Genomic DNA, 16,496 nt, shown 5'->3' with positions numbered 1-16,496 from the left:
AATGTTGTGTTAACACAAATAGCCAAACAAGAGATTTACCCATAAATGCAGATACGTGAAACGCATTCAGTCGTCAAAATTCAGCTCTAAAACAAGAAAACATTTGATTCAAGAATAAACCAACTAGAATAAGAATCTGACCTGAGTATTCAGCCAAGAAATGGCCGTTCGGTCAGTTGACTCACAGTCGGTTTATTGGCCTATCGCTAAGAATTAGAATGTACTCATGCATTGCAGCATGTATACACATCATCACCTTGTGTCATGCCAACATTTTACATGATAAAAGTACAGGTGAGGCTATTTACTTTTAGAGGTGTTCTTTCCTGAACCGATGACTTGCATTAGTCTGAACTTTGACCTGCCGGTGGCACCAGAGGAGAAGTCAGAGAATCACCCAATTCGCTAGGATTTCTTTCTCTTTCTTTCTGAACTGCTGCTGCCAACCCTAGAGCCATGTCCTAAACATATGACAACCTGCGTACAGTATTCTTAAGATTCTTTATGCTCCTGGGTTGCTTCCAGGGAAGTCTGAGGAGTTGCCTCGTAAGCCTCTGGGTCAGGAGCTGCCGGTGCTGCTGAGTCCGGTCCAGCCCTCCAGAGGGAAGCCGTCCTCGGCCAGTGGGTTCCCCAGAGCTGGCCTCAGCCTCCACATCATCTCCCACCAGCCCGACTCCATATCCCTTGACCAGAGCCCCTCCAAGGACCCGAGGGATCTCGACGCTCTAGAGGAGGAGGAGGCCCCACTGCCTTCCCCAGACCCCGTCCTCATCCACAGCCAGGCCCCGCTCACCCCTGACGGCTCCCCACTCATGGGGCCTCCGCCTTATCAGCCCCCAGGGAGCCAAACAGTGGTCACAGCGGATCAGCCGTCACTCCCAGATCAGGAGAAGGATGAAATGCGACCTGACGCAGCTCCACAGATCGCAGGTGCACTCTTGCTGACCTCTGCAGAAGACTCCTCTGCAGCCGTCGGCACTGATCGATCCTCCTGCCGCGCCCAACGGACTCTTTCGGCGCCCAGAGTCCAGGTGGCCCCGCCGGCTGAGGGTCTGTCGGCAGCAGAGATGGCTGAGGACAGTTACCTGGTCCAGCTGCTGGAGCAGGCCTCAGCTCTGTGCACCAACAGGAATCTGAACCAGGACTCGAGTACGGCATCAGAGGAAACACAGGCCTCAGACGTTTCGTGAAATGAGCGCCAGAAGGCAGACCATCAGTTTACTGATGATGTTCCTTATCCAGTTATTGGATTATGTGTCAGTGGAAGAGCTTACCAGTGAGGTTTTGGTGAAGAACTACAGAAGTACACTATGATGTATCAGTCAGATTATCAGCGTCAAGCAATAATTGCTTCAAAATGTTCCATGAGTTTCAGGGCCAATACTAATGTTGGTGCTCTAATTTGCCAATTTTGAAGAGGTAATGTTACTATTCTCCCTTTCCTTAACTTTCTGAAAAGTTTTGTAGTGACTGTAAGAAGCGTTTTCTGCCTTTAGAAATTTAAATCTGTTTTCATGTGAAGCGACAGTGTGACCGTATTTACTTTCCCCTAAAAAAAAGTGCAAAGACGAGCATGTTTGAAAACATCGGTGAACATTCTCAGTCACGGGATTAAAACCTATTTTAGTGAGCTATTTACTGTATGAAGCTTCATACGCCGGCTTTCAGCAGGAAAGTGATGTTGTGGAAGATTTTCTGCAAAAGACTCTGAACACAGTTAAACCCACCAAGACACTGACGGGGTTAATGTGAAATATATCCTAAGTTACAGTGTAGGAGACAAAAAAAACCTTATCACAAGAAGTCAAAGGAGAGTGTCAGTAGAGAAGTCTTCTTTGATAGTGTTTCTTGAGACAAAGAACTTGGTCCCAATTGATCATCTTTGATTCTACCCAAACTAATCATTCCAATAAGATAGAAACTTATATAATGTTCATGTGCTGTCCATGCACTGGTCATAAACTAAACATGAGGCAAGCATAGCTTAGCTTATTTCCATTTATGGCCAAACTGCAGGCTGCTCCATATGTAGGTTCCCCTGAGCTCATAAAACATCTATCTGAGGCCCCTCAGAGAGACTTGAAACTCCTACAGGTGCATGGCCAGTGTGGATAAATGATGAACCAACTTTTTCTTTCACAGTGATGACTCCTGGGCTTGAGGGTGACATTGCTGTTTTACGTATCAGAGTATTAACCAGCAGTAACATTTAAAATGCTCCACTGTTTTCCGTGGAGGTTTAACGTGTATAATATAGGCAACAAAGTTACCGAGGTTGTGTGAGTGAAAATATGATGCCAAGATGAATAGAAAGTTTAAATCTCATAATGATATTCACCAGTAATTAAGTGGCCTCGTACACTGTATGTAAACAGCCACTGTATGTGAGCCACTCACATGGCTTAAAAATGAGTCTATATTTAAATGAAAAGAGCAGGAAATTTGACTCAGCTGCATGAAACTAACCAAGTCAGTCCTATCCAATCACATTGGTTTATAGTACCTATAATAGTGCTGCATCTTGCCCTTATGGTGCAGCATTGTACACGGAGCAACAGTGTCCCAAACCCACACCGATTTCTCCTGGGACAGTGTGGGTTTTCCTCTGCACCCTGCACGAGTTCTCTCACGTAAAATTACTCATTTTTGGTTCAAATGGCTTCCTTTAATGAGCCGGTAGTCACCGTGCATTCGCAGATAGTCCCTCCGCGCACAGGTGTCTCCGCCTAAATGCCATCTCATGCAGCTCCTCACGGGGTAAACACCTCGGGAGCTCTCCTAAATCTCAGCTCAGATCGAAGCGAAGTGAAGAAAAAGCTTTTACTCCCAGGCTCCAAAGTAGGACCACATACAGGATGTCCTACTGTCCATGATGTCCTGGACGCTCGATAAATATGAGCCCAGTTTGTCCTCTGTGGCTCTGGAGGAGCTTCGTCAAGTCTGACAAAATAACCCTGGTGTCCTCAGGGCTGTCTCGACCCGGGCTTGGGGAATACAGATTTGTAACAGAGAGCCCGCAGTACAAACTGGGGACTGGGGACGAGTCTAAAAGTGTTGGCGTTTACCAAGCACGGAGGGCCTAATGAAAGATGCTAGTGAGCTGCATTGTGGGAAGTGTAGTATCTAGTGTTTTGAAACTCCCAACATTTGCTGCTTTGATTTTGACCAATCTTTTTTTTAACTCGTCTCCTGCAAGTAACCAACTTTATGGAAGTGGAATATTTCAAAATAGTAATAAATCAAGATAGGAACGCAGCGTTGTTTTGACATCTAAATCTGCAGCTGCTATCAGAATGACAGCGTAACGGGTCAACTCCATGAATGTGGTTTCACTTGCAGAGAAATTACAAATATTGGAAATGATTGATTATCAGATTACTTAGACCAGATGCTCGAGCCCGCAGGTGAAAACCCCGCAATGTACAGAACAAGTGTACCTCACAACCTCACATTCCACTACACCACCACCCCTCCCACTGCCTTTCTAAAGGTTTCCCTGTTTTCTCGTTTCTCTCACTTTTCGTGCACAAAGCTTGTTGTTTGCATTCTGAGAATTTGTGCTCATTCCCAGAATTAGCGAGACCTGGCTCTCACAGGAGAGGTCGGATGACAAGGAGACCGAACCGCCATCTGCTGCTTCGGTCAAGACACCTTACGGGACTCTGGAGCATTTGACATCACATCTCCACTGCTTCCTGTTTGGCTGAAAAAAGTCTGAATCCCCTGGAAAGTTACTCGAGGGAGTGAAGGAACTGAGAAGCATACGAAAGGCCTCACCCTTTACAATAAAAGAAATTTTTTTGTAGTTTTGTAATGTCGCATCAGAGAACAAAACGTTTGCTCAGTCAGCCTTTGTAAAATGTTTGCTAGCAGAATTACAGTTTTATTTTTTGTACTAATGTCTTGATGCCTTATTTGGATTGGCTTCAGTTCTTCTGTGGACATTACTGACGTTGTACCCTGCACAGCAACAGAGGAGGTGAGATCGTTTCACTCTACATGAGGAAAAGAAGCAACTTTCAGGTGATGGCCTGATCATGAAACCTCTGACATGGTGAGCTGGCTCACTGTTATGATTGTACACATTGAAACCTATTGAGCTCATTTTAAACAAGTGCTTTTTCTAGCTCAGTAATTTATTGTTTTATCCTCTTAGAAAGGCATCCAGGTCATTTAATAACCGCCCTTGTGCTCGTCCTTTTCAAGAACTGGAGTATTTGCTGCATTTCCACTGAGATCCTTGAAAAGTGAAAATATAGAAAATAAAGACTTTGTTTTTTTATCTTACAGAAAATGATCTGGATGTAGATGTATCGGCTTCTGTTAACATTGTGTTTAGAAATGTATATTATTGTAGAACCAGTAGGGAAGAAGAGTTAGGGTAGGCTTTCCCATCTGAGGGTAGAAAACCCATTTCTTCAGCTTTGTGCTTAGAAATAGTAGAAGGTTGACATCTTGTGGTTGGTTTAGTTCAGGCACGTCTCGATCTAGATCTAACCAAGGAGACTGGAAACTTTTAGATTTGATCCAAATTAGAGGAAAATCAGATCATAAATCTTCCAAGTCTCGTAATTTAAATCCATTATTTTGAATTTTGTGAATATGTTGTGGCTTTTTATGACATTTGACTGTGTTGGAGAGCTCAACGTTTTGAATAATTATGTATCAAAGTAGCCACAGTTAAGCCAATTTGCCAGTTTTCTTGAGTGTATTTAAATTAGATGAAGTTTTAGTATTGTGACATTGTGAAGCACCTCAGGTCAGAGTGCACGGAGAAAACAAAGTGTTGAATTCTTGGCCACAGTTTTTTTTTTGTACCCTGAAATCCGCAGAACCTTTCACTAGGACTTTGAAGAAGTTGATGAAACCCTGGAGATGAAACAATACAACTTTAATCATCCTTACTTCTCTGTGTGACTCCTTTCTTTTAGAGCAATGGTGTAACACCATGTTCTGTGACCACTGACTGGGGGTCGCTGCTGTGTAGGTTTTCATTTTGTATAAGTGGCAACTTGTTGCTATTAATGTCATTCAGTCTTTAAAATGGGTGAAACAAAGGTTCAAGTACCTGAAAATATTTAGATGCCGCATAATTGTGTTCATTGTCCTGGCACCGTAATTTCCAATGGCCCGTGTCCGAAATGTTCACCTTCGCTCTGTTGACCTGCACATTTGAAAAAACAAATTACTGCATCGAGTAATTTTTAGGTACCTGGCAATTCTCTCACCTTCTTTAAAGATTGAGTAACATTAAATAAAATCTGTTACCAACCAGGAAAAGCAGGCGTTTGCCCAGGTTCCCTAAACCCTCAGGGGCCCCAAAAGCCCTGGTTTCCTCCATGTCAGTTGGTTCTACATAATTTAATTAATTGCAGGTTTCTCCATCTTGTGAACCCATTGTAGAGGGACCCTGTGTGAAATTTTCATTTTAAGACTTTAATTATTTTAGCATATATTGAGCTAATTTGTTTTAGAGTTGTGTGTTTTTTAAAATAATTATTAAAAATTGTTGTGTGTCAAATAATTAACATAACAGAAGTACTGTACGGCTGCAACCAACGATTATTTTCCTTATCGACATGTCTGACAGTTATTTTCTTCAATAATCAATTGATTTTTCAGTGTATAAAATGTCAGAAAATAGTGAAAATGCCTCATTATTCCCTGAAACCCAGGTTAACATTTTCTAATTTCTTATTTTATCTGACCACCTGCCAAAAAGACAAAGAAGCTGAGTTTACTATCATAAAAAACTAATGAAAATAGCAAACATTCACGTTTGACGAGCGGGAACAAGTGCATTGTTTGGGGCATTTTTCAATGTTTATGGCAACAGACACATACACAAGGTAACATCCATGCAACATGCAACCCCCCCACGGTCACAGGAAATAAGGTAACACCTGGAGAGGTGGGCGCGCTTTATTTAAAAAAATATAACAGGACTGAACAGGGTTTAGAAATGATGAGTGGATCGAGCAGCCAGGAAAATACCTTCATTCAGTAATTAAAGTATAAAATTGGAGAAAATGTGGTTTATTAAACAGTTTTACGCGGTTCAAGAAACAGTTCAGCACTTGGTGCCTTCCCCTTGTGGATCTGTCCATTCAGTATGAAGGAGGCGGTTAGCTTAATGTTAGCCGGGAACAGAAACAGCCAGCCCGGCTCTGTCTAAAGGTAATAAAATCCGCTCTCCAGCTCCTCTGAAGCGCAATGGCGAACCCCTTAAATCTCGTTTGTTCCACCTGTACAAAAATCTACGAGTAAAAAAGCACATTTGTGGTTTTATTTGGGTTAACCGGCCGTTAGCAGTGGCTTTATGCTAATCTTTATCTTTAGCAGTTATGCTAAACTTAGCTAGCATAGCGGACAGAGCCCTCTCTCAATACAGAGTACGCCGGGTACTCGGACCAGGTCCAGGTCCAGATTTTGCGTTTTCACTCTGAAAATGAAACCGGGATAAAGAGTCATTAGCTTGACTCAAGACTAAGTATAGTGGCTTTTAATCTGGACCTGGTCTGAGTTCCCGGCTCCCTTTTTATTAATTTTTTTTTTTTGCTTTTTTTTTTTTGCTTTTTCACAAACAGAGTAAACTTTTTTTGCTCAACGAATTCTTAAACTATACAAAATGAAATTCATATACAAAGAAACTAGATTCACATCGCACCACTGTCACTTGACATTGGATTTAGGGTTCAGTGAACCAGGCTCTAAATGATGCACAAGCACTTGACTAAAACCCTGAAGCAACTAATTACAGGTGTTTTCCGTTGTTTACTAAAATGAACCTTAATGCTTGGTTGTTAATCTATGTTTTCGACTTTTGTGTTGCAAAAAAAAACCAACGAACAAAAGGAAAAGCTGCGAAATACGCCCTTTAACACCTGGTTTTATTTTGAAAACCAGAAGTAACGGACTCCCCTGCAGCACGTTACCGCTCAGCTTCAGTCCGTCCAACCGGACCGTGCTGTGGCCACGCGGTGGCGCTGTGGGGCAGTAGGGAAACCCAGCTGTGTTGCTGCTGGACTCGGGGTCTGATTGGTCCATGTGCGTAAAACTCTCCTCATCCCTCCTCAGATTTTGGTGAGGTTTGGCACAGCAGGGCAGTCTCGTCCAGCCGTCGGTTTCTTGGCAGTGAGGCGTCTGAGAATTACTCCTCCAAACTGGATTTAATGGGAAACGTTTGCTCTGTTCTGCACTGCGCTTAAAGTGACTAGAGTGTAAAAAAAAAAAAAAATCTAAAACCCGACTCTACCATGTCCAGCACTCTGTTGGTGAAAGCCCTGGAGGACCTGAGCCTGGATCCAGGCTATGTGGCCGGGGACCCCTGCACGTCCCTCAGCATGTCCTCCTCCGGCAGGTCTAGGCAGTCTCAGCCACACACGAGCACCCCTCACCGGTGTGCCTGGTGGCAGCACGGCGGCTCCATGTGCAGCAGGAACGGCAGCTGGGACACGGTGAGCACGTTGCCGGAGGACGCGGCGGACATCCTGGCCAAGTGTCCCTGTCTGCCGGAGCTGGAGGAGTATCCCTGGACCGAGCGGGAGCTGCGGGAAGTCGTGCGTAAAGTTTGCGGGCCGGAATCGTCGTTCACCGGGGAGGCTGTTCGCCGCCTGTGCCTTCTGCTCCGGAGGGCTTTGGTGCGGGTCTCCAGGGAAGCGCAGCGGCTGAGTGAGCTCCACAGACGGTGCACACGCCTGGAGGTCCAGAGCGCGGTGCGCCTGGTGCTGAGCTGGGGTCTGGCCGAGCAGTGCATCTCCTCCGCGCTCAAGGCCGTGTCCCTGCACTGCATGAGCTCCGGGGATACCGCGCGTCAGCGGGGCAAGTCCGCACGCTGCGGGCTGACGCTCTCCGTGGGCCGCTTCTTCAGGTGGATGGTGGAGGCACGTGTGTCGGTGCGCGTGCACGAGTACGCAGCCGTCTGCCTGACAGCCTGCCTGGAGAGTCTGGCGGAGGAGGTGGCCGGGAGAGCGCTGGAGGCGGCGAGGCTGGCCGCGGACGACGCGAAGGAGCGGGGCGGCAGGGTCACCTGCGGCCTGGTGACCGCAGAGGTGCTGGAGGGAGCAGTCAACAGCGACACGGAGCTGTGGGGACTGCTGCAGGTCTACGAGCATCTGATGTGTGGCAAAAACGCCCACGGTGAGTGGCATCTCATGACACCATTTCGTTTTACCTCATGAAACATGTATAAATATATGTTTAAGAAAAAACCGTAGTAAATGAACTGTCATATTCGGCTGCTCAAACAGACAAACAATTACAGCCACGAATTAATTATCGATTTTTGAGCCGATTTTCAAGCAAAACAATCCGTTTTCAGGTTTTCATATTTGAGGTCACATTGTCACGTTTCCGTTTTATTTACCTTTAAACTGAATGTAGTTGGGTTTTCAACTGTTGGTGACACAGAACAGGAAATGTAAAGGCTTCGCCTCCAGGTCCTGGGAAGCTGTGATGGATGCTTTCCTTAATTTTGTGGTATTTTATAGACTAACCAGTTCAGTGAAAGATGCTGCAGTCCCACATTTTTCTTTCATTTTGTTTAATCCTAGATTGAGGGATAAGAAATTTGGGGAACTGATTATCAGAACGCACACACAACAACATTGTGGGCATCCATCGGTTTTATTATGCGAGTAACTTTTATTCTTATTGCGAAGTTTGGTCTCAGTAGTGAATCTTTAAACTGACAGATGACACAAAAAGTTGTCGTACATGTGGTGTTTTTCTTGTTTTCTCCCATGTGACATGATTTTGACAGCCGTGTGCCAAAAAGGGACGGTTCGCAGGGGAACAGCGACACTGGGTGAAAAGTCACGTGTTCACCAATGAAAACATCCTTGATCCATCGCCCAAAAAACACGTAGGTTTTGAAATCGCGTGTGTTTTCGCTGGTGACTTGATCTCACAGCGTCAGGCAGGATTCGCAGGAGAGGCTGCTTGTTCCTGTTGTCCCTCTCTGACTTTTGTCTTCTGCTATTTCTGAGAGAGGTGATGCTCCCTGGATGAAATATGATGTATGAAGTTTCGGCCCCGACTGTGCTTCAGTAGCTTGTGAAATTTTCTGATAAAACATTTCTTTCATCAGCGTTTGTTAAAAGTCTGAAACATGATAATATCTTCGATCCCGCACTGGACAGTTTAATTTAAACTGTCATCAATTTAACAAATATAAAAGAATCATATCGTTATCGTACAACAGCTACACCTCCCACGAGGCCTTCAGAGCTTGACCCCAATAACTGAGACTCAGGAAATGTCTCAGGAGCTGAGTTGATCCCATCTGGAGGAAAACGTCACTTTAAGAAGTCAACCAGTAGCGTGGAGAGATGGGAAAACCCCTCAGACAGGAAACAGGCATTTTGGGTAATACCAGACACGGAAGTGGAAGATCATTCCCGATAAATGTCTGTGGTTATGTGCCCACTGGGGTGTACTGTGTGTGTTCAGATTGGTTTTAGTACAGACACGAACGAACATTCTCCTCCGAATAGCTCGTCATTCTTCACTGCCTGCATTTGGGATTAGACCAGGATACTAGTCCGTCATGAAGGTAGCTGGAAACCCTGACGGGACATTTTATTTTTATTTTGTTCTCACCTTTAGCGGAGTCGTTCCATACCAACTCACCCAGGACCTACAAGGACTTATAGGTATCACATTGAGATAGAAAACCTTGAAGTCAACATAGTACAAACGGACACCTGGGGAAATAAAAGCGCTGAATGTAATATTGCAGCCAGTAAAAAGCAGGAAAAATCATCGACTTTCAAAAAAGTACTAAATGCAGAAGGAGTAATACAACGTCTTTGACTGTTTTTATATATCTGCAATGAATATTGGCACTTTCCACGAAAAAAGTTTCAGGGAAATTGAAACAATCTGTCTTGGGAAAATATACAGTCAAATTATATCTGAAAGTGGGTTTTTTCAACTCCAAAGCTCTAATTAGCACGGTGTGTGGCACTCCATGTTTTTTTTTGTGCAGTAACAAATAACTTAACTACATTAATACTACACAGAATCAAAATGTGGTTGCAGGCTAGTACAAACTTACGCGGGTATTTAGTTAGAAAATTAAAGATTCTTCAGGTAAAAAAAACAAAACAACTTTTCTTAACTGCGCTGCATCAAAGTCCCTTCCCTGTCTGAGCAAACCAACGTCATCTTCTTCTAGTAGTTAAGTTTCCCTCATCCACGCTAAATCATGTGACTTGTGATTTCAGATTTGTCCACTCTAGAGGGACATTTTTGAAAAGTTGTCTCGATGACTAAATGTCTCACTGTCCGGGGCTTTCAGAGAGAAGAAAGCTGTGTTCTTAGGTGTTATTTAGTATGAAAATGATTACATTTCAGAGATATTTAACATTCAATTGTATTTATTAAAATTGGCGATGTGACATATCAGATACTGTACATACTCTCAGTTGGCAGTTTATTAGGTACACCTAACTAAAACTGATGCAGTCTTATAAACAGCCCTGCAATAAGTCCTACCTACCTGACGGTTATAATGTTCAGTTTGTGTTGGACCTGTTTAAGAGTGGTGTTGATGCAACACCTGTCTGTATAATGCGATACGGTTCAGGAGCAGCACAAACTACAACCTCCAGGATTATCATACAGTTGAATCAACACCTCTCCTAAACAGGTTCAACACAAACTGAACATTATAACCGTCAGGTAGGTAGGACTGCTTGCATCAGTTTTAGCTAGGTGTACCTAATAAACTGCCAACTGAGTGAAGACAGCAGAAAGGTGTGAAATGCATATCAAAGATAAAAATAAAGAGATGTGACATTAAAGTGTGAATAAAAATGATACAAGTCGGGGGGAAAAAATGAAAACCACCAAGAGTAAACAAGAACAGATGAAAATCAAATTTAAGCCTTTTTAAACCCTTAAAAGACAAAACCCAATTTCAGTGGTTCGTTTTATTTTAACATTTATCCACACCTGCCTCGGGGACTGGAAGCTCTTAATTATCACGAGGTGTCAAACATCAGCGAGCAGATAGCTGCTGTACAGGGTTACACCTCAGTGAGATCCTTTTAATTACTGGTCCTGTTCATACTGTCCACACAGCTTTGAGGATGACACAGGTTTGATGCTCCGCTTTGCTCAGCCTGCGCGTCTTCTCGACAAACCCCGGCATTACCGCAGATTTAACAGGGTGATAGCCATACTGAGGAGACTGGGGCAGGGGTGGTTTAAAAAAAGCTACACACCTGTAAAGTTTGGTGATTGTATTTTGCGTGTTGACGCTATCACGGTGACAAAATCTGTCCACAGGCAGAAAGACGGACACACCTGCCATAGCACTCCAAACCGCCTCTGTGGTAGTTACCGCCACAGCAGGTGTCTCCAGGACCACATTTTGCCATGATGGAGCAGTTGATTGTTGATTAAAATTCATTTTTAACACTACTACACTACCCCGAAAACCTCGTCACACATCAGTTGAGGAGTCGCCAATTTGAACCTCAGATTTACAGACAGAGCATCTCGATTTTTTTGTTTGTTTGTTCTTTTTCTTTGGTTCGTCATTGTACACCAGGCAACACAGGAAAACAGAAGAGCGGCTTTACAAACCTAATCCTGTCTAAAAAGTGCGAACTGTACCAGACAACGAGAAGCACAGAGCCTCTTGATGCGTGTCCTGTTTCTGCTCCCTCTGGTGTTCTCAGCTCTAGTGCCGAATGTTAGCGAGGCTGGCGAAACCACCGTGGGACCCGTGGGTGTGGTTGCTACTTTGGCTGACAGCGCCATCAGAAACCACGCAGGAGAGACTCTCAGTAACTGTTAGGGGTGGGAATCTGACAGTCAGGATTCAATTTGAGTTCCATTCTTGGTGCCATGATTTGAGTCAGAATTATTATTGATTTCTAAACGATTCAGGATTCTATAAAAAAAGGGGTCTCTATATTTTGGCACTGACCAAACCACTGACTCCTGCCTTTTGCCAACTGAGCTGCAAATGAAACATAACTTACAGCTAGTTGGTCTCATTGAGGGTCATAGTCGGACTAAAAGGAAAAAAAGCAGTGTTATTTTTTAAAGTCATTTATTTAACTGAACTGCATTAACTCGGAAGAATCTTGCAGTCGTCTTCCTATATAAGAAAATGAAATGAAAGTGTAATTTACTCAGCAACATCACTGGTTCAATTTTTTTTTTTTTTTTTTTTGGAAAAACCGACATTGGTGTGTGTGTTCTGGAGTAAAGGGGGCTGCTCCGCTATGCTGTTGTTGACTTTGTCTCCGGCAGTAGAGAACAGCCTCTTTGCTCGGGGAAAGCCACCGTTCTCCAAAAAGCTGTACAGGTGCAGGACTTATGAAATCGAGTTATTTTCTTTGACCCACCAGAGTTGGTTGAAGTTTTGTAACTTTTTCATTCCTTCAAAATAACAATATTACCTAATGTTATTGTAGAAATTGATTTTCTGCATTTGTGAATCAGTTCAGAATCGTAGAAGATGAGGAGCGCAATTTCTTTTTTGATGTTCTTGAAGTTACTTTTTGTTATCTATCGATGCATTTTGTTTTTAAAATCCTCAACATTATTTCTGATAGTTGACCAAACAATCTAGGTCAGTTTTGCTATTCCAAAGCATTCAGTCAGTATCACACAACCCTCTGCAGCAGATGGAGTCGTCATGGATTTACAGATGTTCAAATTTCCATTTTTCTGAGAATTTTCAAGCCTCTTAAATGACATTTTCTCAATTTAGTCTTCAATCTCGCCTTTCAAGCATTAGATAAAGTGCTCAGAAAAAATGGAAGTTTCAACATCTCTACAATTCCATGACAACTGGGCAAATTCCATCTTTAGTTTGGTACAATTGAAGACTCCTGAACAGCTAAACTGACCTTGATTGTTTAGTCAAATATTAGTGATTATGTTGAGTATTTATTTTTTAAAAACAAAATACATGTAGATAACAATAAGCAGGGACCGTTCGGACATACATAAATAGAATAAAGAAGATTTTTAATTTTCAGTTACCACCACCAAAACAAATGAGATTTGACTTGGAATATTCAGATTTGGATACAACCACCATGAATGAATCACATCAGTAGATGGTTCAGTGGCCGTGAAAAAGGTAAACCCAATCCCACTTGAAGGCACCCTGTCTCTCTGCCTCCTGCCCACTGCATGCTGGGATGCATGCTTCGAACCCCCTCTCCCATGAGAACGAACAGGAAGAAGCGGGTAAAGTAAATGAGTGAGTGTTGTTAGCCTCTGACCCACACAGACGACACAAAGGAGCTCTCATTCCCGCTCAGGCTGCAAGGCACGAGGTTCGCGGCTCCCCGTGCCGTCTGCTCGGCCAAACAAACAGCCAGTGTAGCTGCTGTTCAGGCAAGAGAGGCAGTCTGTCACCCCACTCCAGTCACAAAACACACACACACGCACACACTCAGCGCTACACACCACACTCCGTTTCCTCTTTCAGGTTTTAATGAGGACATTGTTCAAGGACCAAATGGCCAAATTGTTCTGTCGATCTGATGATAAAAATAAACCCCAGCTTTGAAATCTGAGAAAATGCCTCCACTTTGTTAGCAGAGATCCTGCTGAGAGAATCCAAAACCACAGCTTGCAATGTCATTATCTTCCTGAGATCCCTACAGAGAGCAGATTTACATTGCGACTGAGCCCAGTCATGTCTGCAAAGATCAGATTAAATCATTCAGTTTCCTTTTAATTTTTCCTGCTTTTACAAGGTCAGTAGATTTGGTCAGTTTCTGCTCCAGCTGGTTTCTGTTCTGTCACATTTAACACGTACACTATGTTAAACCAGTTATCCTGCAGTTGATTAATATGTATTAATATGGAACCAGTCAATGATCGACATCTTTGCTTTATAAACGACTTTTAAGTACTCAGATTACCATTTGGTATTGTGTTCCTTGACAGCTGTTTCCCCCTGGTAGGATCCTAGTGACAAATGTTATAAGCCATTAATAACAACTACTTTTGGGTTGCCAGGCTTAGAAAATCCTCATCTATCACCACACTTTGCTAGGACTTAAATTCATTAGAGAGAGCCCTCAAAGACATCAAGTCTGCAGCTATAAATGTTGGTAATTCATTAACAAAGAGTACCATGTTTCACACTTTCTACTGAGCCCTTTTGTAGATAACTGTTAGTGAGCAATTAAAAAAGGGTTATGGATTTCTTAGTTTATAAAGAGTAACACCCATAAATATTAATAAGTTATCAATAAAGGTTTCTACAGTCCATCGCGTCTACAGTTGAAAATGTAAATAAGCAGTTTCTAAATGGACTTTGGTATAGATGTCCTGCAGCCCTGATCCAGGAGATAAGTCAAACAGACCATCCCCCAATCAATGAAAGATCTAAAAGGACACGGGCGGCGTCCTGGCGATGGCATTTCCAACACTTGGCAGCCCTAAAGCTTTTATTAATGGCTTATATCTGATCTATAAAGTGTTAGTAAATGATTGATTAATTGATTAATAAAGCCATTATTTGCTGCTTATAAACCCTTTATAAATGGTGCCTTATCAGACAGTGTCACAGTCTTCAGTGCAACACTGGATTGGCTGCCTCATGTAGCGTCATGTCAGTTGATATCTCTAGCACATACTGAACGCATTGTACAGACCGAAGAAGTACACTGAGTACAGTAGCCGAGACGTACCGATCTCGGAGCAAATTTTGGTAAAATTATTGTGTTTCCTTAGAGCTGATGCATTTATGGGGGGGGAAAGTGCAGTGGCATATCCTGACGAACTGACATGTCATTCGCCCCCAGTGTGTTTTGCCCTTTTTAGAGGGATTCAACAAGCTCTGACTAGCCAGTGTTGATATTCACAGTGTCCCTGAGTGGTTAGTTTGTCAGCTTTGTGTTGATCCTCAGACTGAGGCAGTGGAGGACGTGGAGACTCAGCCAGAGAAGGTATCTGACACTGAGTCAGATCACAGAGATGGAGCAGAGAGCAGGAAGTAATCCAACACTCACTGTGCTACTAAACCTCACGTAATGTTATCTCCATCTGGCCTTTACGCAAACTATAAAACAGAAGGAAGAAGTGGTTTTCAAGGCTTGTCTACGGTGTTTTCTCAGGCTAGTGAAGCCGGTTCCTTTTTATTTCTGAGGCAGAAGGTGAAGGGCAAAAACAACAAGGGCATTTGATGCTGAAACAGTCACTGCTAAATGATTAATCAGAGGTTGATGACTGGACATGCCTCTGTGATGAACAGCTTGAATTAACCAGTAGAAGTCTTTGTGACAGGAGGGACATAAGTCTCTCTCAGGAGGCCTGTTTGGATGTTTTGACAAAACGTAATCGGGCTCTGCTCTGTTGTTAACACCACCTCATCACTGCTGACTCTTGGCTCTGTGTTCATGTCTGAAAAAGCTTGTGTCAACTGTGTGAGAGGCTGAGCCAACGGCGTCCATCCACACTGGCTCCAGACAAACCGCCCGCAGGTTTTAACCAGATTACACTACCAAAACAAAGTCCTCCCGCCAGTTCTGACTGTGCGTTTGACATGACTCTGTGAGTTGTTCACCTCACACTGCAGATAAGACTGAGATAAGAGTTTTAAATCTTGCTTCTACTGCTTCTTCACATTTGCTCCATTAGAGTGTTTTGGTCATGTTTGCCCAGATTGCATGTGGTGTGGGGGTCGTGGTAGCCTGATAATCGGACTGGTTTGCCTGTCCATTCAAAGGAATTTTTTCAGCCTAACATTGTGTTCATGTTTGCTGGTTTCTCTTAGGTTGGGGGGGGGGGTCGGCTTTGTCCTAAACAATCAGTAGCGTGTGATTTAGTGTATCCCTTCATGAGGCTTCACTTCTACTATACAGAAGCTTTGATAATGGTTGCCAAGAGCAGTTAACCTAATATTTGTCATGTTTATGGAAGAAAAATGTTCTCTTTAAGAGTTAATTTCTGTAAGTTTACTCATGAATTTAAATGATGTCCACATTCACAATCCCTTATAAAGCTCTGATTGGCCAATAATGTCTCCAGTTGGAAACGGCTGTAAATGAGCCCAGCACCTGATCAGTTTGATTCGATAAGATTCATAAGAAATGCGGGTCTGGAACCAGGCTACGTCCAGCACACTTTCGGTAAAACTTTTGGCTGTTCCACGGTCTAGGTTGAAACACTAGGTGGTTGAGCCTTTGCGGTCGTGGCCCTTAGATTGTAGAACAGTCTCCTTCATAATATTACAGATGCTTTGGTCCACATTGAAATATATCACCTACTGAATGGATTGCCAAGAAATTCGGGGCGGACATTCATGTTCCCCAGAGGATGAAACCTACTGACGCTGGTCACCCCTTCAATTTTCCTCTAGCACCCCCACCAGGTCAAAAACGTAGTTTGTCCAATACTTTGATTGCTGGTGGTGAATTTGCAGGAACTCTGCCAACAGTTTCTTGACTTATCTGTGGTTCTTTTCACCAAGTGGGAGATAACGTCTGAGTCAGAAATTCCCAATATATCTCTGA

The 16,496-nt window shown here is 43.3% G+C and overlaps 2 protein-coding genes across 12 annotated transcripts in view; both read left to right on the top strand.

Moving 5' to 3' along the window:
- LOC120796257 (USP6 N-terminal-like protein) overlaps positions 1 to 3,681 on the top strand; it is a 33,608-nt gene extending 29,927 nt beyond the window's left edge. For all 5 annotated transcript variants that reach the window (XM_040138854.1, XM_040138864.1, XM_040138893.1 and 2 more), the window contains one exon: positions 526 to 3,681. In XM_040138854.1, the coding sequence (XP_039994788.1) occupies positions 526 to 1,190 (665 nt within the window). In that variant the 3' untranslated portion in view covers positions 1,191 to 3,681. The remainder of the gene's footprint in view (positions 1 to 525) is intronic.
- Positions 3,682 to 6,604: 2,923 nt separating this feature from the next.
- The window catches only part of LOC120789300 (ankyrin repeat and BTB/POZ domain-containing protein 2-like), a 37,191-nt gene continuing 27,299 nt past the window's right edge, over positions 6,605 to 16,496 (top strand). For 5 of the 7 annotated variants that reach the window (XM_040125958.1, XM_040125939.1, XM_040125966.1 and 2 more), the window contains exon 1: positions 6,972 to 8,139. In XM_040125958.1, coding sequence (XP_039981892.1) covers positions 7,257 to 8,139 — 883 coding nt within the window. In that variant the 5' untranslated portion in view covers positions 6,972 to 7,256. Of the gene's footprint in view, positions 6,761 to 6,971; positions 8,140 to 16,496 lie in introns of those variants that run through there. The other 2 variants (XM_040125982.1, XM_040125991.1) reach the window with 2 other exon arrangements.

The sequence above is a fragment of the Xiphias gladius genome, chromosome 1 (assembly GCF_016859285.1).
Source record: "Xiphias gladius isolate SHS-SW01 ecotype Sanya breed wild chromosome 1, ASM1685928v1, whole genome shotgun sequence".
NCBI classification, from domain to species: Eukaryota; Metazoa; Chordata; class Actinopteri; order Istiophoriformes; family Xiphiidae; genus Xiphias; species Xiphias gladius.
Note: the sequence above shows the minus strand (reverse complement) of the source record. Positions and strands in the feature narration are given on the sequence as shown.